Genomic DNA, 21,494 nt, shown 5'->3' with positions numbered 1-21,494 from the left:
ATATAATAATCAAAAATAAATTAATAAATCAAACGAAGGTCCATAGCTATAATGTATAGTCATAATATATCGTGTAGAATTTTTTTCAATAATGTCAAATCAAGGAAGAAAAATGAGTCTACGTTTGAATGGAGAAGCAGTCGTCCAGTATTATCAATGGCCTTCCATAAGTGTGTATTTTTGATTTAACCACAAACTTAAAGCAGACGTAGGTTTAGTGCTATAAAACGATTCTGAAATATTATTTTACTAACTACCAGAGCATAATTTTTCTTTCGATCAGCAATGTATTTCGTTACATCATAGTCACTAGTGACAGTTGTGACGTCGCATCATTAAATGGGACGTTTAAAATTAAAACAAAGTAGTGATACATTGCTTGCTGATTTATTAAATTAAATTAAATAAGCCTTTTATCCACATATGAATCACTTGCAAATACAAATATTAAGTTGTCTTATTTTAAAATGTGTGGTGTGCCTGTCGGCATGGGCCTCTTCCAACTCTTTCCAGTGCTGCCTGTCCAAAGCAACTCTGGTCCAGCGGGGTCCTAGAGTAAACTGGATGTCATCTTCCCATCTGGTTATTTGTTGACCTTTTTTGCGCTTGCAGCCGAGTGGGTACAAGTTGGTCACATGCTTGCTCCATTTTTCTTTGTTGTCACGCAGCATTTGTTGGTCGATACGCTCAAATATGTCCTTTACTTTTGTTCTTCGCCTTATTTCTTCGTTCCGGATTCTGTCCCTTAGTTTTGTACCAAGCATACTTCTCTCCATAGCTCGTTGGCCTTTGATGAGTTTGTCTCTATGTTCTGCTGTTAATGACCAGGTTTCGCATCCGTATGTGTATGCATGGGAGGATGCACGTCTTGAACGTCTTTCTCTTTATGTAGGTACCTAGGTCCTTACTTTTCATTATTTATTTTAGTGACAAGTATTTTCCCCATCCACATGCTATTCGGTTGTCGATTTCTTTGGTCATTTGGTCTTTGGGGGAAATAATTTGACCCAGGTACACATACTCGTCGACATATTCAAAAGCGCTTCCATCTATTTTTATGTTTACCTTCGTTGCGTTTGTATCTTTGTTTTGTTTGCATTCATTTCCAAACCCACAAGTTTACTCTCCTCGCACAAGTTTTGGACCATGAACTCCTATTTTTTGGGATCTTCCTCCATCAGTACTAGGTCGCGAATCTGAGGTTATTTAGTCTCCTGCCATATATGTTAAGGCCATACTCCTCCCAGTCCAATTTTGTGAAGACTTTTTCTAGCACTGCAGAGAAAAGCTTGGGTGATAAAGGGTCCCCTTGTCTTACTCCTCTCTCGATGGGGAATTCGTTGCCTTTAGACTCTAGTTTTATTGATGCCTTGCTTTTTTGTAGACGTCTTTGATAATACGCGTGTAAGTTTCATTTACTCCTTGCTCTTTTAAGCTTGTCCAGATGTAATTTTGGTTCAAACTGTCAAATGCCTTTGAATAATCTATAAATGCCATGTACAGTGGCTTCCTGTATTCATTATATTTTTGCAGTAGTAATTTCACAATGTGAATATGGTCTGTTGTGCTAAAGTTTTTTCTAAACCCCGCTTGCTCGATTGGTTGGTTCTCATCTAATACTGTTGCTATTCTGTTTAGAATTACTTTAGCAAACACTTTGTAGATGTTGGACATTAGGCTTATCGGCCTGTTATGTAGTTGTTTATGTCGTCGATGGCTCCTTTTTTGAAAATTAGGATAATTTGTGATTCTCCCCATTGCTCAGGAGTTGTGCCGGTAAGTAGAATGTCATTGATTATTATTATATATGAAAAAATAAAAGTCGTCTATTTTTTATATAAAACCAATGAAAGTGTGTTTATTACCTAAATGAATTACCCTTTGTTTATGCGGTATCAAAAATACACGCTGTATACCTAACTTGGAATTACATATGTACTTTCGTATTTCTTTGTGGATAGAATACCTAGTTGTAGGTCTGATAGCTGCACGTTTTAATTTAAGCGCTCGCCTCTTAACGACTTTGTCGGCGTGGAAGTCATTAAACTGTCGTTAAATTAAACTTAAGTCGTAAGAATGAAACTTTAGTTCAATTCTCTATGTGTATGTCAATTCAATTCAAATTATTTATTTCTGATGTAGAGATCCGTAGACGCCAAATGGAACGGACACTGACATCAGAATGATATCTAAATTATGTCATTAAGCTATTGTGCATGTAGCGCGGGCTAAACCATGTACAGTCACCATCAGATCTATCGGAGCGGCCGAGGTGCTCACAAATATCTGAACACGGCTCTATTGTCAAGGCGTTAGAGTGCGTGTTCAGATATTTATGAGCACCTAGGCGGCTCCGATATATCTGATGGCAACTGTACTAACGGACAAGTACGAGCGAAATGCAATATATAAATATATAAACTTTAACAGTCAGGAGTTCAGTTACGGAATAATAGGCCGTATGCATTATGGCCGTATGGGGTGTATTCAGGGGTGCTAGGCTAATACGATTACTGACTGTATCTATGTGTTTGCCTCGTACAAAAAATAAATATCATGAAGCCTATTAGACCAGCATATAGCTATAGAAACCTTGATATCTGCGAAAAACCGATGTTTATGAATTTGACCTTGAATAACTTCCGATGCGCACTCGAGATTTCCTTTGACTTTCACGAGAACCTTTGGAAAGTCATAATGAAGGTGTAGGTATACGAGTTCCCAGCGTATTATCTCTCATTCCGAGGTGAAACTCTTAACTTGCTTGGCATATGATATCATTAGGCATTTTTAGACTTATAAGGTTATTCGTTATCTTATTCTTATATCTTACATTTATTTGTTATGTATATTTTTTTTGTACCTTACGTAAAATCGGTACAATTTTTAGAGTAAAACATCAATAATTATTTTATATCTATCTCTCTGTTTTATATTTTTAATGGATAAAACGCATTCTTCTCCATCATTGTATGTATTACACACGTTAGACACGTTAAAGTTGTTAAAACAAAATGAGTAATAATTTTATAAAGGGGTGTTCCCAAATACCTAGTGATTGGGAGGGACTTTATGGAAATTTATGGGTTTTGCTTGCACTGGTTTTTTTAGACGTGACTGGGCCCATTTGAGACGCTTTAGAAACGATTGCTAAAGTAGTTAAAAACAGAGTAACCATAATTTTTTGAATAATATTCGGGACAAAAAATAACAAAGTTAAGCACATCACACAAGATTTCCGAAAATCTTTTTTAGCCGTAAAATACCTTTTATAATCACATACTTACACCTAATGTACCCGTATGTGACATAAAATGTATGTTTTTGACAGCAGTAAATCAATAAAATAAAAAGAAAATCAGAATACATTTTCAATCTAATCATGATAGAAAATCTAGTCTCTAAAAACTTTACTTATAAAGAGTTTTTACTTACTTATAGAGAGTTTTTAACCCATTAGCCCTGTAAACGTAATTAGTGCCGTGGTTTCCAATTAGCCCCACTTTACGGTATCATAAGTTATGTTCAATCGTTGTCTCTTAAAGCAGGACACTGCAGGACACTGACACTTTTATACCACCTGATTGTACCTTTATTTATGCAAATAAATATTTTGAATTTAATTGAATTGCAGTGTCGCTTGAGCCCAGAGCAGGCTTGTGTGATGAAAACTGAAAGGGCATGATAATAGTAGCAGCATTTTTATATACCTATCCATAATTGTAACTTTACACGGAAATTAAAACCTAAAATACCTGGAAGCCCTCAGCCTCAGACAGCAGGAAGTAGAAGCAGCCGAACCAGTGCGCCAGGATCAGCAGGATGTGGATGAGGTTGATGACGCGCCAGAAGTTGGGGTACACCGTCCGGGATTCCACGATGTAGTAGCAGCTTACTGCTCTGTATACCTGGAGAGATATAAAAGCAATTTAAGCATTCAGTTATGTCAGTTACCATGACTCCGAGTTATTCAGGATGTTTATTTAGTCACCTGCAATAATTTACAGGGTGAATATATAGGTCATACTGAGCAACTTTTATTATGGGACCAAAACATTCGCTGTTTCATACATATTGACTGTCTGAGTTTGATATTATGTACAAATAAACACCACGTAGACCAATTTGTTTAGTAGTGTGAGTTTTTAAAATTATGACTTTAGTCCAGTGGGACTATTTTGCCAGTAACAAGGTATTACGAGCTTTAAATACGACTAAAATTGTACGGTTAGTACAATACAGAGTACGGTGATTTTATTAGCTCTTGTAAAGCGATAGCTGGACTTTACAAGTAGCACGTGGACTATCAGCAGTTGACTACAAAATGATGGTTAAACGCGTTTCAAGATTAATTCTCCATTCATTGCACACTACCACATTAGTTTACTGAATAATAAGCTATGGATATTACACTTTAAACAATATTAATGAGCAAAAAACAAAGGAATTCATCACGAGAAATGGAAGACCTTGAGTTTTAGTTATTCGATCTGTTTCCGATAGGTATGATACTGATCTGGCAGTGTCAAAAGTGACGGTTCGATGACACTGAAAGATCAGAATCATATCGGAAACAGATAACAATTTACATAAGAATAAGACAATTGATTAATTTATTTCTTAATGTAGGTATACGATTTGTTTCTCGCATCTGAAAGAATCTATGGAAGCCAATTCGATCGTACGTTTGATATCAAAATGATATTTAAATTATGTCCTTTAGTTATCATTGGCGGGTGTTGCTGATTTAAGGTCCTTACATTCATTTATGCCATTAATTTTGTAACGTAATATTGCTTGTAAGTTAATACTTGGTTCAAAATTTCTTCGTTGTCTTGTTTTTTGTCCCAAAAAAATGTGACGGAGTTTTTTGTATGAAATTTTTTGACATAAATTATAATCTACAGCTACAAAGACATGCAATGGCACTAAACTTTTATTTATTTATTTGGTAGAATACAAGCGTGACAGAGTGGTCAGAAACAAGACAACGAAAATAATTTTGACCCACTTAATACTTACAACTATGGACTGTAATTGTCTGAAAATAAATAACCAAAATTTTTATTTTTTATTTTAATATATTTGTACATATTATTCGACTTCAGTAGGTATACAGGTGGATTCAGTAGACGTGAGCAGGATCAAGCTTGCGTATTCAGTAAGTTATAAGCAACTGTTTCGTACCAATATTTGTGAGATTAACGTTAATTTAATTTTTACTGTTCATAAAAACATATTTATTTTAAGTACGACATTTATGGTCACCCTCTTTGTTTCATCTATAACAAATGATAAATTGAATGTCATCGGACTATGGAAGGTAGAGCAAGGAACAAAATCTTCATATACCAAAAAGTGTCCGACAAAAAACCATAAATAGGTGGCGCTACGATACCTAGGATACTTGAGAAAAAATCTAATTATTGACAGCGCACATTACTCCGTCAATAACGCCTATGTTCTTAGCTAATCTAGCTCTACTCTGGAGAGATTTGGAACTATTATTTATAGCTGACAGCTGGACACTTTTGCAACAATTCTGCCTAAGGAATTTCTGTTCCTTGCCTCTACCTTCCATACATCGGAGTCTGGTTACTTTTGAAAAATCGTATCTCACTCAAGTGTGACATTTTATTTTCTTCATTATCAAACTGCTGTCATGACGGTTAAAGAGGTTTTATCTTTGTTAAGTAATAATTTGTTATGAAAAAATAATAATGTATGGGTAAGCTCTATATGTTTTGTCGTTATTTATGTATATATTATAAGAAATATAAGTATGTATATTTATGTATGTATGTATTATGTATGTATGGTATGTTATTGTATTATATTTGGTTGTTGTTGTTAAAGTAGCACCGCCCACAATCTCTCTGCTTTGCCTAAAGGTTGACTAGTAGAGAATGCCTCATGGCATTAAGTCCGCCCTTTGTACTATAAGGTTTTCTTTTGTGCAGTAAAAATTAAATAAATAATCAAATTTGTCCTTAAAAAAAGTTAGATAACAGAAAAAAGCGTGATTGTTTTACTGAAATATGACGGTGAACGATTCATTAACATTTACTGATTGTGTAGGGTTGGCTCACGTCTCATGAATCATCCTGTGATGTTAGATATAATTATCATCCATTCTATACTATTATCATTTAACAGTGACATAAGGTATGTTCCCTAATGGCTGTACAACTATATCGTTAGTTTTGCTCAACGTCTGTAGCTGGCAGCCTAACCAGGTCTGAATAATGACCAACATTATGTTTCGCTCGAGGCAGAGTGAGATTTATACGTGCCTAGGGAAACATAATATATTATGTTAACACATGTATTTGTACAGTCCATTCATATCGCTCTTCAAGCATTATTGGGCCAACTAAAGGTACCGTGTGGATTCAGACTGCTGTGCACCTGCATTACTGCAGCAGTATTTCAGCGCGACATAACTGCCGGCTGCTTATTGCTGCAAATATCAAAATTAATATTGCTGCGCGGATCATTGACATCGATCTTTTCCTTCACCGAAAAGCGACTGGTAAATATCAAATGATATTTCGTATATTGGTAAGTTCCGAAAAACTTATTGGTACGAGCCGGGGTTTAAACCCGCGACCTCCGGATTGCAAGTCGCACGCTGTTACCGTTAGGCCACCAGCGCTTTTAATTATGATCTTAAGTGAAACTTACAGCATATTTTTGTGACATTGTGAACACATAAATAAGGCAGAAGTTAGTGTCTCACCACTAAAGATGTTCATTATCATTACCATACCCATAATGTGAAAGTGAAGTTATTTGACGGTCAAAGTACTAAGTACAACTATAAAAGCATCACTTGCAGGTTCAGTGAAAGAAATTAAATAGCTGCCTTGAAGGGTTTCTCTTAAACAAATTAAATTACTAGTTATAGATACCATTTCCTTGACGGAAATGCATTAGCATTTCTTCATTTTATGATTTACTGTTAAACTATAGTCTGTATCTTTAGGTATTTAAAAAAAGGTAAACAATATCTGCCCTCAAATGGCTCCTTAAGGCAGTTGAGGGTAGATGAAAACATTACATGATCAAATAAAGTAGGTTTAAAGTCAGGTCGTTCAGTGACAGATCCAGGCGGTTTTGTATTTGGTTGGTTAACCAATAAATACTACCCGAAAATGTACAAATTGTTTGTTTACCTTTTTTTAAATACCTAAAGATACAGACTATAGTTTTAACATAGATTTATAACTAACCTAGATGCCTAGTCTGTACATCCCTAGTGAAGCCATTTCGAGTACGACATTATGTCGCCCTCGTGTCATCGTATCCGAATGGCCCTCGCAGTACTCAAGGTCGAGTTGGTTTGTGTACACCTCCCGGTTATAAATTAAAAAATACAAGAAAGATGGTTGTTTGTGCGGTGAATTGGTGTCACAACACATCAGTGAATAAAAACAAACCGCCTGATATAACATTTCATGCGTAAGTATCCAGTTTAATGTGATATTTTTACGTAATTGTAAATACAAAAATCCAAATTTTCGTCAGCCGCCATTACTTATAAATGTTGCCAGGTGATATGAATCTTTTTTCCTCCAAATGAGGCATGACGATTACATTGATAAAATTAATATGCTTACTTTAAGTTCCTTGTATGACTATAGAAAATATTCTTTTTTAGTTTTTCATTTTTTTATTTCAAATTATGTTTTGTCTTTTATAAAATTACAGTTTAAATTCATATTTTTATTTTGTGTGATATTCGTTTTAGATTTCCGACTGATCCGCTTCTGTCTGCGAGATGGACGGAAAAAATTAGATTAAATAGGAACGATGCAATATGGAAACCGACTAAACATAGTCGAATATGCTCTCGCCATTTTGATGAGCAAGTAAAGTAAATTTTATTTGTGGAACACAGGTGTTACAGTTAAGGTCTGTAAAAACGAAACGCAACTGTCACTGTCGCACTTATATGGAAGACTGATAGAGAGACACAAAGCGTTTCGTTGTTCGAAGCAATAGCGATTGCCACCTTGGCTAGGCCTGCAGGTACAATTACTAGTACTGACGATAAATAGTTATTTGTTTTACAAGTGGAAAAGTTGTTGTTTAACCGCTCGTGCTACTATTGCTACTCGAGCTAAATAAAGATCCAAAATGTCGAAAAATGGAATCTTGAGCGTTGCGAGGGTTTCAAGTTACGAGAGTTAAACAAATTTTGCCCCAAGTGAAACACAAAACTTTTCACCACACTAACCCGAAGAAAATATTAGTCAAATAAAATCAAACCAAATCAAATCCAAATGATCGTCATTAAATATTTATCATTTAAAATCATTATTCCAAAGTCAATTCTACCAGCATTATCAGTGCACATTTGTAAAATAAAAAAAATAAACGTTTTTTTATTTAAACATTATTTCACAAAGTACAGAAATGCAAAGTCCTTAAAAGAAACCTTGAAAGCTTTTGCTACAAATTTAATATCTACATACACACTCCCAAATGATTGATAGCCAAGTATAAGGATGGGGTTAAAATCCATCTACTTTAAGGGGAATAAATGAACTCTGGCAACCCGTTTTTGTATATATGTGTGTGTCGCTGAGCGTAAGACACGAGCGTCGCACGCACACATCGATCGAGTTTCGGCTTCACTTTTGGCAGATTAGCCTGATGAGGACTAACTGTCTATGTGTGATAGGTCAGTGAGTTTTAAAGAAAGCGAAAAGTTTAGTTATTCCTGCCACCGCTTTTTACTTCGCAGTTTTATAATCGTGGCCTTAAATGTGCTAACATTTTTTTTTGTCTTAAATCGTTTATTTTATTTATGTACAATCGAACAACTGATTAGCGTTCCACCATAGAACGTTTTTTTGTATCGTTTTTACGTTTATACCAGGATATTAGGACCTTATTATGTATATGGGTGACAAGTTGGGGAAGGAAAGCCACGAATAGATCGCTCTGGAGAGATTTGCTTGCCCCGGGTAAGGCCCTGGTCAGAGAAAGCGGGAATTTCCGCAACCAAAGAAAAGTAAATGTCTACATATTTTTAAACCTATACTGAAACACACCCAACTTGTCGGTAGAAAAGGGCACGAAGTATTTTTTTTTTTACTACGTCGGTGGTAAACAAGCATACGGCCTTCCTGATGGTAAGCAGTCTCCGTAGCATATGTACGCCTGCAACTCCAGAGGAGTTACATGCGCGTTGCCGACCCTAAACGTTTTTAATTTTACTTTTTAAATTAATGTAATAGTTAATGTAGTCTAAGTTAACGTAGTTGCACAGTTTAGCTGCACAGTGGGTCAAAAATTTCAACTTATTGGATTGGACATTGTCGTGAGACGTTTATTGATTCACGGGTTCCTGGCACTCAATGTGTTAAATTGATTGAAAAGGATCTACGAGTCATTGTATATATTGATTATAAACAAAGTAGTTGTATTATAGTCGTAATTGGTACGCGTTGTAAGTGATACTCCCCTCCGTCATAGTGCTACGAAGAAGTTTCCGATTACTGCAAAAGCTGCTACGCAATACCTCGTAGCAGACGTCAATACCGGCCTTCGAACTTTAAGATACGTCGAATACTATTATTTGACCTATGTCTTGACATGATATGGATCGGATGTCAATGTCAAAAGTGACGTTTTTGTTTGAAGAATACGAAATCGGGCCGTATAAGTGTGAGTTTATAAGCCACATTCAAAAATGTGGCTTCTAAACTTACACCTACGGCCCGATTCGAAATTTAAGATGCGTCGAATATTAGGTTTAGATACGATATGGACAGGATATGTCAATGTCAAAAGTGACGTTCTTGATTGAAGAAACGATCTGTTTGTTTCACTAGCTCGTAAAGGCTCTCTTTATTCTTCAAAAACGGATTAGAAAATTGCATTTTATCCACAAGAGTGGCAAAGTAATTTCAGGCAAATTTTGAGTTGTTTCCTCATGGCTGGTAGAATTGACTTTTGAATGATGCTATTCATGCTATACTGATGAAATTTTTCGCTTGCTCGGATATTAATATTAGCACGAACAGCGGTTAAACAACAACGGCCCGATTCGAACAATGAGATACGATAACGATAAGTTCTAATTTAGATAAATTCTCATTTAGATATCGTTTATATGTCGTATAATTGACAGAAGCAGTTAGAATTATCGTAGATAGATCGTATTGGGATCACAGCGGAATCGAAATAAACGTCAATATTGACATGTCGTTTAGTTATCGATCTTTTAAAGATCTTTCCAAGATTTTAAACGTGTCTTATCATTCTTCGTATCGGGCCGCAACTTTGCCTCGTTGTATATCAAATACATATTAACGCGTTCCTCATCCTTTACACCAACAACTCGAAGAAAGGCGATTACCTACTTATTTCCGAGTCGCATAACTCCTAAACGTAACATTGACATTGAAAACACAAATGACGTCAGTCTAAACTCAAATTACTCTCGTTTATCCAACACGTTATTGAGCGAAGTCTTAAGGACTGCGAGACAGGGCCATTCGCGAAATGGTCTCGATTTATACGCACCATTATGGCGATTCACGGCGCTCCCCGCCGTTTTAAATCCCTGCTTATTGGTCACATTTGTAAAATCCGAGTAAGAAATTGGATTTGAGTTTAATTAAAATTTGCATATAATCTTTTTTTAATGTAATACAGATTATTTTTCAATTTAGTGCATTCATTTTATTGGATACTTATTTTGTTAGTTTTTAAATAAAAATGCTGCTTAGCTCTTTAAATTAAAATATTAAGTTAAATATATCTTTATTTCAGTTCAGACTGGTTGGAGAAGTCCATATATGGTTAGTAAAATTAACTTAAAAGCTATATTCGTTACAGTGATTATCAAACCTACTTGGCATAGGTCAAAGTAGATCTGAATTGCTCCATCCAATGCCACATTACCTATACATATAGGGCAGCTGAATCTGTCCGCAATCACCTTCAGAATGCTGTTTCGACTTTCCTTTACGCGACCTATTAGCGACGTGATTTTTTACGCATTATCGAGTCGTGATTTATTAATATTGGTTTAAATTAATATTGGTTTTAAAAGATTATACCGGCTTGGCTTAAAACACAAACATGAGGAAACCGAAGAATTACTCATACACAACAGCTGCGTTCATGTTTTTCCTATGGACATACCCAAAATTAAGCGATAGTTATGATTATGAATCCTGCTTTCCTAGTACAACCCTACCTACCTACAAAAGGGACCGTTTTATAAGGGATCCTGTATGGTTGTTCACAGGAGTGACCACTTCTGTTTTAAAATAAATATGTAGAGTAATAATAAGAATAACCCGCTTTACGCGACCCCGCTATGCGCGATTTCGCTTTAACGCGAATTTCTAATTTCGAGCTAAAATGCCTCGCATTATGCGGATTGCTTATGTATATTCTGGCACAGCCACTTTTTCAGCAGAAAAAACAGGCAACAAAAAAAACACGAGCGAAGGGTTGATCTCCCATAGACAATTTAAACTCCCGGACCCGGGTACGTCCTTAAACTACGTCCACAAGAGAGATATGGGCATTGCGAATGTCGTCTAGCTTAGTGTGGTAGGGCACAGCACAGCGGACGTCATTCCAGATCTAGATCCCAACTGGGGAAGTACCTCCACCTTACATACGAGTAAAACCGCAGCCAAACAACACTAGACCCTACGCATAGTGTTGTGATCCTGCCGGTGAGTAAGGTTGCCAGGGTTGTTAGGTTCGGCAACGCGCATGTAACTCCTCTGGAGTTGCAGGCGTACATAGGCTACGGAGACAGCTTACCATCAGGCGGGCCGTATGCTTGTTTGCCACCAACGTAGTAAAAAAAAATACTTCTCGCCCTTTTCTACCGACAAGATGGGTGTGTTTCAGTGTAGGTTTAAAAATATGTAGACATTTACTTTTATTTGGTTGCGGAAATTCCCGCTTTCTCTGACCATTAACGTTGAAAAATGGAAGAGTACGGGATTCCCCGTCAACCCCTGACCCTTGAACCCCGAATTTCACTTAACGCGTTTTTTTTGCGGAAGGTATCCATCGCGTAAAGCGGGGTATTACTGAATAGGTAACCCAAATTTTGATTATAGCTTACCTTAAAAAATCTAGGAAAGCGAATAATAGGGTTGACACCAATTTTGAGCTGCAGCAGATCCAGGGGTGTCAGCGAAGCGATGTCGAGCAGGAAGGAGCGCGACGTTAAATAATGCTTGGCTAATTTCTTCGAGTCATACACCTAAAAAAAGAAAAAGCTAATTGTATACTAGCTCAGATTACGCAGTTAGCATTAATAGGTAATTAATAAATGTAACAAAACTTTATGCTGGCTGTACATATTCGACGAGAGACTCACGCCGAGAGTCTCGGCACCACTCCGGTCTAATCGGAGAAGCTCGAGACAAGACGAGGAAGAGCGAGACGAGAAGGGAGCAGTATGTACACACTCGCTCTCGGCATATTTCGGGGTGTCTTGACGAGTGTGTACAGCCAGCAATTACACTAATATAAGGTGCAGTGGGTTCAGCAAGCAAAGTTTTCATTTCTCTAGTAATTTCATCGAGTTGAAACCAGATTAATCAACCAGTAAAATCCAAAGTTTTACTTATTGCGGTGTTTCTAATTTGTATTCTAGTACTTCTATCTGTCATGCTATATTTTAATATATTATAACGCAGAGATGTAACGCATTACTCGTACACCTACGAAAATATTATACGATATCTCGCCCCAAATCGTACCAGAAACTCGACAATGTAAATAGATCTTTACCCTCTAACAGTCCAAACCGAACGTGATGTCGACGTTTAGCTGAAACAGGTGACGCAAATTACTTGAATCGTTTACATTCCGTCTTTCCGTCCCGCTGCAATCACATGTCTTGTACGTGATTTCCATAAAATGTACCTTTAGGTTTCATTGGAGAAAGTATAAAGTTATTTGAGAGATTTTATACAGTACATGCCTGCCAGTGTGTGGTGTTTCCTTTATCTCGATTATCTATATAATTTATGAGTAGCAAAACAAAATATCATTGAGCTTGACTTTAAAATAATTATTTATGATGAATTCATTAAAAGCTACATTCGATTTTATAGACTAATTGAGTAGCACGTATTGCAGATTTGCAAAGAAATGTTTGTTTTAATTTTTATCTACTTGTGTCTTATTGGACTCCATAAAACTCTCAGAAGACTGATCTGCTTAATATAGAATAAATATTCTAAGCTATCGTTAAAATCGTCCTCAAAATAATGACTAAGGACTAATTTTTTTATATTGAAATACACTAGAGTATTGGAGTACTTAAGGATTGTTATTTCTGTATTTTTCACGTCTGACTAGCCAGCAACTCGTTTACTCTGTTTCTCCGTTCGAGTAGTCATGAACGCCCTTCAATAAATGGTAAAGTAGAGTATCTTTTAAGGCGAGTCCTACATAAAAATAATTTTATCGTACGGCAAGGTAAAGCATATACCACAATGTCTGAAGTATTAAACAATTAATAAGGTTTAATCATTCTTAAAGGAACGGAAAACATTCAATATGTAGTTGCTATACAATCTTTTTTTGGATAATATGTAAGGAATCGAAAGCACCCTTACTTTATTCCTTTGTAAGTAAAAAATAAAACTTTCAGGATGGGTTTTTCAAATAATTTCCATATATGATTAATATTCACATTATTGTGATAAATTGCTCATTTGCGATTTATTTTACTAGATTTTGTTATAAAATTCAATATGTGTGATCATCCTATTGTTGTTAATCAAATATGTATGTATCCGGGCTGCATGACCACTTTCCTGAAGCTATCGAAACGTCGAGAGAGTCAGAAGGTGTGGAAAACTTACCGGAGAGGATGGAACAATACAACTGGTGGACTATCTACATCTAAAACTTGGTAGAGGACATAAAGCAGTATAATTCGTGGAACTCTTAACACAAGTCCCTGTTTCAGACATTACTTTCGCGCCTGCACGATAAGGTTCGATTGTAAATACCGAGCTAACGTAGTCGTAAACATATCAAAAGGCTTGAAACAGTATAGTCATTGAACACTCACCATGAGCTCCTATTCAGCATGACCAAGTCAAATGACACCACGTCGCTGATGCCGCCTTAAGCATGAAGCCTCTAAAAGTCATGGAACACCTACCATGAACTCCTGTTTCAGATATCCTGTACGCAGTTGCACGACCAGGCTGAGCGCGAACACGGCGTCGTTGATGCCGCCTTAAGCATGAAACATTTGAAAGTCATGAAACACCTACCATGAGCCCTTGTTCCAGATATCCCGTACGCAGTTGCACGACCAGGTCAAGCGCGAACACTGCGTCGCTGATGCCGTCGCACGTCAGCCAGAATACGTGGAACATTATCTGTGGAACACGATTGGCTAAATTATTCTCAGATATTTTGTGCATTAGTTACTGTACTAAACATAAATTAATTTATGATAAAGGGTTTTAAAACTATTTTTTGTAAACTTAATAAATGTAACCCCTCAAATCAACCCTACTATACAAGGCAAAATGCATAAAGGTTCTTTGTTTATTGTTACGGGTTCTAAAAATGTAAACGGATTAATTAATATAATCTAAGTAAAGTCGCTGTTAAACTACTATGAAATCAATCAACCAACTTTTCTTTTTAACTCTCTATTCATTTAAATTAATGATCTAAATCGTTATTGCCAACTCATTGAAACCTTCGTGTTTCAATGAGTTGGCAATTAAATGATGATATAATATATCCACAACACACAAAACATGCCAATTTGGCTACCAATTAATATTACATTTATAGATTCTGAGCAAATCAAATAATTAGATGAAACCACAACGCCTACAAAACCACATTATGTACTTACCTCATTAGGTTAATAAATATTTGGGAACAATCTTATACAGCTCGAACTAGCCCCAAACTCGAACTCGAAATAGGCGATGCCGATGATATACATACGTACATAAATAAATAAATACTTATATATACATAGAAAACGTCCATGACTCAGGAACAAATATCTGTGTTCATCACTCAAATAAATGCCCTTACCGGGATTTTGAACCCGGGACCAATCGGCTTCATAGGTGAGCCACTACCCACTAGGCCAGACCGGTCGTCAGATATTGTGTTAGCAATTCAAATCAAAATTATTCGTTGCTAAAGAAGAAGTTGTTCATGAAATATTTCACTTCTCTAGATAATGTTTCATCTAGATGAATCTTATAAGACCAAAGTGTTGTCTTGAAGCTCTAAAACTTACACTCGGTTAGCTTCAACATTAACTTAAAAAACTCTAACAAACTGGTGTTTGTATTGTAGGAGTAATGTAGGTATCAAGGCACACTAAAAAGCTCGGTACTAGGCCTGCGCTGCCCCAACTCATCCGTTCGCCGTCATCATTGACTTATATATTACTTCCTAAAGACGGACCTTACAGGCACTAAGACTGGTGCCAGCACACTAACACCGCTGTGCACGAATGCGAGCTAAGCGTGCAGTCCAACGAAACTAGTTGCGACCAACCGCGCGCGTGATGCGGATTCATAAACTAATAGCGTAGTAGTATTCCGCCGAGGAACACCAAACGAGAATGTTCGGTCGGAATTATATGAACGGGCCTATCTTTACTTTTGAAATCTTTGTTCACCGTCAACTTGTTATCCAGGCTAACGTACACTGACATCAGGATGATATTTGAATCATGTTATTTAGTTATCGTGCATTTTGCTCCTACTTGTCCATACATGTATTGGCACGAGCGAGACGCACGATAAAAATATACAAAATTTTACAAATACAGGTAAAAATGTCAAAAAAAAAATATGAAAGAAAAAAAAAATTGTACAGTACCCTCGTGGGCGATTCCGACTCGCACTGACCATTGTTTTTTTATTTTATTTATATGGATCATAAAGAATAAATAAAACAATCTTTATTGTTCAAAACATACATGGCACATATATGCAGTTGGAGCCCTGGAGACTGCATTAGTTTACACTGTTGCAGCCCCAGTGGTTATTACATATTACATGGTTGACATGATTAATTAGAAGTTGAAAAGAACAATTAGATTTAATTTGTAATATACAAAGTATCTCTTTTATTAGTGTTGAGGCTATTCTTTATCGTAGATCCTATATCATAGGCAAAACGGCCATGTCGGCTATAACAATATGTGTAGCGCAAACATGAAATAAAACTATTGCTTCTGATTACTTGGTCAATTTTTTTAAAATATTTTTTAATATACAGTGACATGGCTCTTGAGCTGAGTCAGTCTTTTTATTAACCTAACTTCACAGTTAGTTCAATATGTAGTCATAGCAAGGGTCAACGGACTGACTGAAGTAAACAGAAAATAGATAAAGACAAAACTTTCAATTGCTTTGTCTCCCAACTTTTACGGTCCGACGGGAAACACTGAGCTAAACTCGACTTCTGGTGTGCTTATTGGATGAACTATATTAATATATTACTTGGCATACTAGTTGGTACAATTGATATCAAAATGATATCTAATGATCTTATTTATTTTCCGGATCGCTTGATATAAACTTTATATATTATAAAGTACTCGGGCTTGTTTGGGCACACAGTTGCAGATCGCCAGCGTATAGGTGATGAGATTATTTTATTTCGATCAGTGATGAAGTTTATAAATACAGAGAATATAAGAGGAAAATAATTGTATGGGTGAACAAATCTTTTTGTAGATTTTTTTACTTCTACTTATTTGTACAGAAGGGCAAAATCTGAAAGCTTTATATTTCAATTTGGGCGAATCCCACTCGCACTTATTTTTTGAAATGTAACCAAATGGAATACTTAACCAAATGTAACCAAAATGGAATTTTGCAAGCAAGGAGTAACCAAATGTAATTTTGCAAGTAAGTTTAAATTTATAGTAGTTTTCCCGATTGTGTTTCTTCGGACTTAGTCGATTGTATCAGAATATCAATACAGAGTTCCACAAGTCACCGAATAATACCCTAGAATTTTTCTTTACACCGTGTGTCAAAAATATTTTACCAACCGAAAGGCTCAAGAACAATTAAATAAATCGCGGCAAGCGTCAATTTTACGAGCTCCCGGATTTGCGGAGGTCCTACGGGAAACAATAACGGCACAGAGATGTTATATAATAATCATGAGGACGGTTTATTACTTTTGGTCCGATTGCGTGCTAATTTAAGGGTTGGAAATATTTTACTTGTCAGGTCAGAAAGCCTACCAAAACAAAAGCGCTGGTGGCCTAGAGGTAAGAGCGTGCGACTTGCAATCCGGACGTCGCGGATTCAAACCCCGTCTCGTACCAATGAGTTTTTCGGAACTTATGTACGAAATATCATTTGATATTTACCAATCGCTTCTCTGTGAAGAAAAACATCGTGAGGAAACCGGACTAATCCCAATAAGGCCTAGTTTACCCTCTTAGTTGGAACGTCAAATAGCAGTCGCTTTCGTAAAAACTAGTGCCTACGCCAATTCTAGGCATTAGTTGCCAAACGGATCCCAGGCTCCCACGAGCCGTCACAAAAAATGCCAATGCAAATGAAGATAGTAGTCAGAAGGCCTACCACGAAAAAGGAAAATCAAATTTTAGTTATCTGAGTCTCTATTGCTCGAATATGCAATTTATAACAAATTTTATGTATGTATATAGTATAGTATAGTATTACTGTACTGTTGCAACATTAGGCTTAAGATACACTTGTAACTTTACTTACGTAAGTATGGACAAAGTTATTTGTTAGAAAGATAAAATTATATTAACCTATAATTCTTAAGTAGAGATACGTAAGTAAAGCTTACAAGTGTATTTTAGGTCTTAGGTATTTTTTCAGCTTTGACGAGGGCGGAGTCACTGTCGATCTCCTTGATTACTCACTCATTTAGAATGACAGATTGAATGTGTGACTTGAAACATGTATTTCATACACTTTTTTATTTTTTAATTCTTTGACACGTGGAGAGCATTTACACCTCCAAATCTTATTAATATGTAAGTAATTATTATTGTATTGTATTGTATTTATATTTATTATAATTTGTAAATTTATTGTATATTTTAGTGTAGTTATTCTTTAGTGTGTTTTATGTTTTATGTTTGAATATTGTACAAATATGAGCCTATTTGGCTTGAAATAAATAAATTTTAATTAATTTAATTTAATTGTGTATTATTACTTTCTCAGACCGTGGGGACCTTATACATCTCCAAACTTAATGTATTAACTATACTTCTCTGTAATATTGTATAAAATTCTTGACTTGGTACATACTAGTTATGTATTCTGTAGCATTAGTTTATGAGGCTGCTAGCTTAACAGTCCAGACGCGATTTATTTATTCAGTATAAATTTTATTTTGACACTTGGAGAGGCTATACACCTCCAAATCTTATTAGTATTAGTACTCTGACATTGGGGACCTTTTACATCTGCAGATTTAATGTATTTTTAACCATAGAGACTATACATCTTTATTGTATTGTAGTAATTATTTATTTTAATATTATTATAATGTAATGTTTACCCAGGTATTGGCTGTTGTATTTATAAATGTTATGTATTTTTCATGTCACTACATATATGATGTTACTATAAATGTTGTATTGACTTGTAAAAGAGCCTCAAGGCCTACTTGCAGAATACAATTTTGAATTTTGAAAATTTGGTTCTAATCGCGACAGCAAGAAGAATTTATACGAATGGGTTCAAATTTTGCACACAAGTTACAGTTAGTACAGTCAGCATAGAAAGTAGCGGATCAAACAAGGTTTCAAAGTATCTACCATTCTGTAACAGCTTAACAAAAAGTGATAGTTCTATATGTAGAACAATTGAGACTATAAATAATATACTTTTGGTAAGAAAACAGATGTATGGAGTGAGTGACTCTAGGCTTATTTATTTCTCCATGTAGCCGTATGGTTAGACACATTGCCACTATTTTTTTTCATATTACGTGTCACAGTAAAGAAAATAAGTCCAAATAGGCTATCTTACTTACTTAATTAAGCGTCAAATTAATTAAAAGGTAGATGGTTGTAAATAAATGCGTTTTCTGTGTTAACGCGATCTGGCGTAAACAGTTAAAGCTTTCGAATTCGCAGTATTATTAAGTTTCACGCGAACTACAAACATATCCTACAGCTAGAATGTAGGTCGGTATGTTAAAGTTGTGTTTATTATGTGATTTATGTGACAGTGAAGTGGTAACAGATAGAGGTGAAAGTTTTATCACCCTAGACAATGTAGATATACTTGTATCTATACGTCTTGTATCTGGGTCAAACACATTTTATGTGTTTTATATTTTGAAATTTATTTTATTTGGAGCGACATGGTGAAGGCGGATCTGCGTGAACTTCGAGTCAACAATTGGCGAGAAGTCGCACAGGACCGAGAAAAGTGGCGCTGTCTTGCGTCGGAGGCCATCGGTCCGATTCGAAGAATGAGATACGATAACGATAAGTTCTGGTTTTGATAAGTTCTCATTTAGATATCGTTTGTAGGTCGTATAATTGACAGCACCAGCTCGATTCGGGGCAACCAATATCACTTTGACGTTAGAAATATCCTAGATAGATCTATCTTTGGGATCACAGCGGAATCGAAATAAACGTCAATTTTGACATGTCGTTTAGTTATCGATCTTTTCTCTTTCCAAGATCTTAAACGTGTCTTAATAATTCTTCGAATCGGGCCGTATGTCACATTTTGGGTCGCTGAGCCAACGGAGTATAAGTGAATAGTCTATTTTGAAATTTAAACGGTGTTCATGTTTTACTTCTTATATGTACATATACTCGTAATTTGACTTTCTTGTCTGGTTTAATTCATCTATTTTGTTTGGCTTTGTGTCATTTATTTACATAATAGATATATTCAGAGGTATTACAGGAAATGTACAAATACTAAACTAAATTAATAACGAGAAAATGCCGCCAGAATCCTTGGTGCAATTCCGATGCCTAAGGGCCTATTTTAGATTTAAGCTGGTAACTTTTATATATCTAAATACTAAATTAACCTTATAACAAACAAAGACTCATTAAACCAGAATGTCTAAGCTGCTATTGTCATTTGGTGCGCGGTTAATAAATAACACACTTTGTGGTTTGTTATTTACTGCGTTGCATCGCTGCGTCACTCTAATTACGCCTTCATTAGATTTGCTGCGATATAAAGATGTTCTGAAGCGTCATCTCTTGCTCTGCTTGCGACATCCCATTAGAGCGTTGGGAAGAGCATGCGGTTCAGAGATTAGAATGGCGCATTGACATATATCTAAGGACGAGCCTTACGGGCACTAAGAATGGTACTAGTTCAGCGGTGTCACTCACGGATTCGAGCCAATCGTGCAGTCTAACGCAACTAGTTGCGACCAATCGCACGCGTGATGCGAACTCAACAACCAATCGCGTTGTGGCGTTAGACTGCACGATTGGCTCGGATTCGTGTGCGTGACACCGCTGTACTGGCCCCATCCTCATTGCCCGTAAGGCCCGTCCTTAGATATATACATATATTGACATCAATGGAATGGCGCAATAAGGACCAAGGGCAGCTTTATTGTGCACAGTGCGACCGGACATTTAAGACTAAGTTCGGTTTTGCGAGTCATATACGTGCTCGTCAGAGGAAATTGTAAGGGTTGCCGTTGCCGACGATATGGAGGTATATATATATCATTGAAATAACAGAGAAAGATCCCCGCAATTTTCCATTTTAGGTTTGCGCGGTAGGCCCTCTGGAATACGGAATGTGTATAAATATTTATGACGTGTTTGCGTCAACCCTAACGTGTAAGGGCGCACTGATGAGCGGTCAGGGCTCGTTAGGCACAATAAATTGACCCGGCAATATGTTGGAAATGTGTTTTATGTCATTACGACTGAATATACACTACCCCCAAAGGCGTATCTCAATGTCTCTTTAGATGTAAATGCAACCTTCGAGTTTTATCTTTAAGAATTACTTTTCAAGAGCGGAGAAGGGCTATAAGGCCTTTTAAGAATGCGTTCTTGAACTATCGTAGATTTTGTTTTGTTTATTTGGGTCATTCGGACAGTTGTATTGATTTTGAAGTGCGAAATCTCTTGGGATATGATTAGTGATACGTGAGATACTTTTCCGTTTTCGATCGTTTATAACAGGGGTCACCAAATGGAGGACCGCGGTCAACTTCCAGAGCGCCGACCTATTTTATTTTTTTGTTTATTTAACAAACTCTAGTAGAAACGGACCGCGATAGTCACTTTATTTTAAAAACCGAACCCCTGAAAAAACTAATTGGTGATGTCTGGTCTATAAAGTTTAAAATATAAGAAACTATCTTTAAGTAACCGTAACTTTTTAATTGTTAAAGTTTAATTATCTATCAAGAACGATCATTAAAACTTAGGCACTTTGGAACAGGTACCTTACTAAGTTACCACCATTAAATGTAGTCAAGGGGGCGAAACTGTT

General features: G+C 36.2%; 1 protein-coding gene across 6 annotated transcripts in view; it reads right to left on the bottom strand.

Moving 5' to 3' along the window:
- The window catches only part of LOC133529010 (uncharacterized), a 621,251-nt gene that overhangs the window by 42,805 nt on the left and 556,952 nt on the right, over nucleotides 1–21,494 (bottom strand). For all 6 annotated transcript variants that reach the window (XM_061866585.1, XM_061866588.1, XM_061866586.1 and 3 more), the window contains exons 7-9: nucleotides 14,283–14,390; nucleotides 12,107–12,247; nucleotides 3,756–3,908 (exon numbers count right to left, since the gene is read on the bottom strand). In XM_061866585.1, coding sequence (XP_061722569.1) covers nucleotides 3,756–3,908; nucleotides 12,107–12,247; nucleotides 14,283–14,390 — 402 coding nt within the window. The remainder of the gene's footprint in view (nucleotides 1–3,755; nucleotides 3,909–12,106; nucleotides 12,248–14,282; nucleotides 14,391–21,494) is intronic.

This window comes from Cydia pomonella, chromosome 20 (genome assembly GCF_033807575.1).
Source record: "Cydia pomonella isolate Wapato2018A chromosome 20, ilCydPomo1, whole genome shotgun sequence".
Classification (NCBI taxonomy): Eukaryota; Metazoa; Arthropoda; class Insecta; order Lepidoptera; family Tortricidae; genus Cydia; species Cydia pomonella.
The sequence above is the reverse complement of the archived record's forward strand: the minus strand, read 5'-3'. Positions and strand labels throughout refer to the sequence as shown.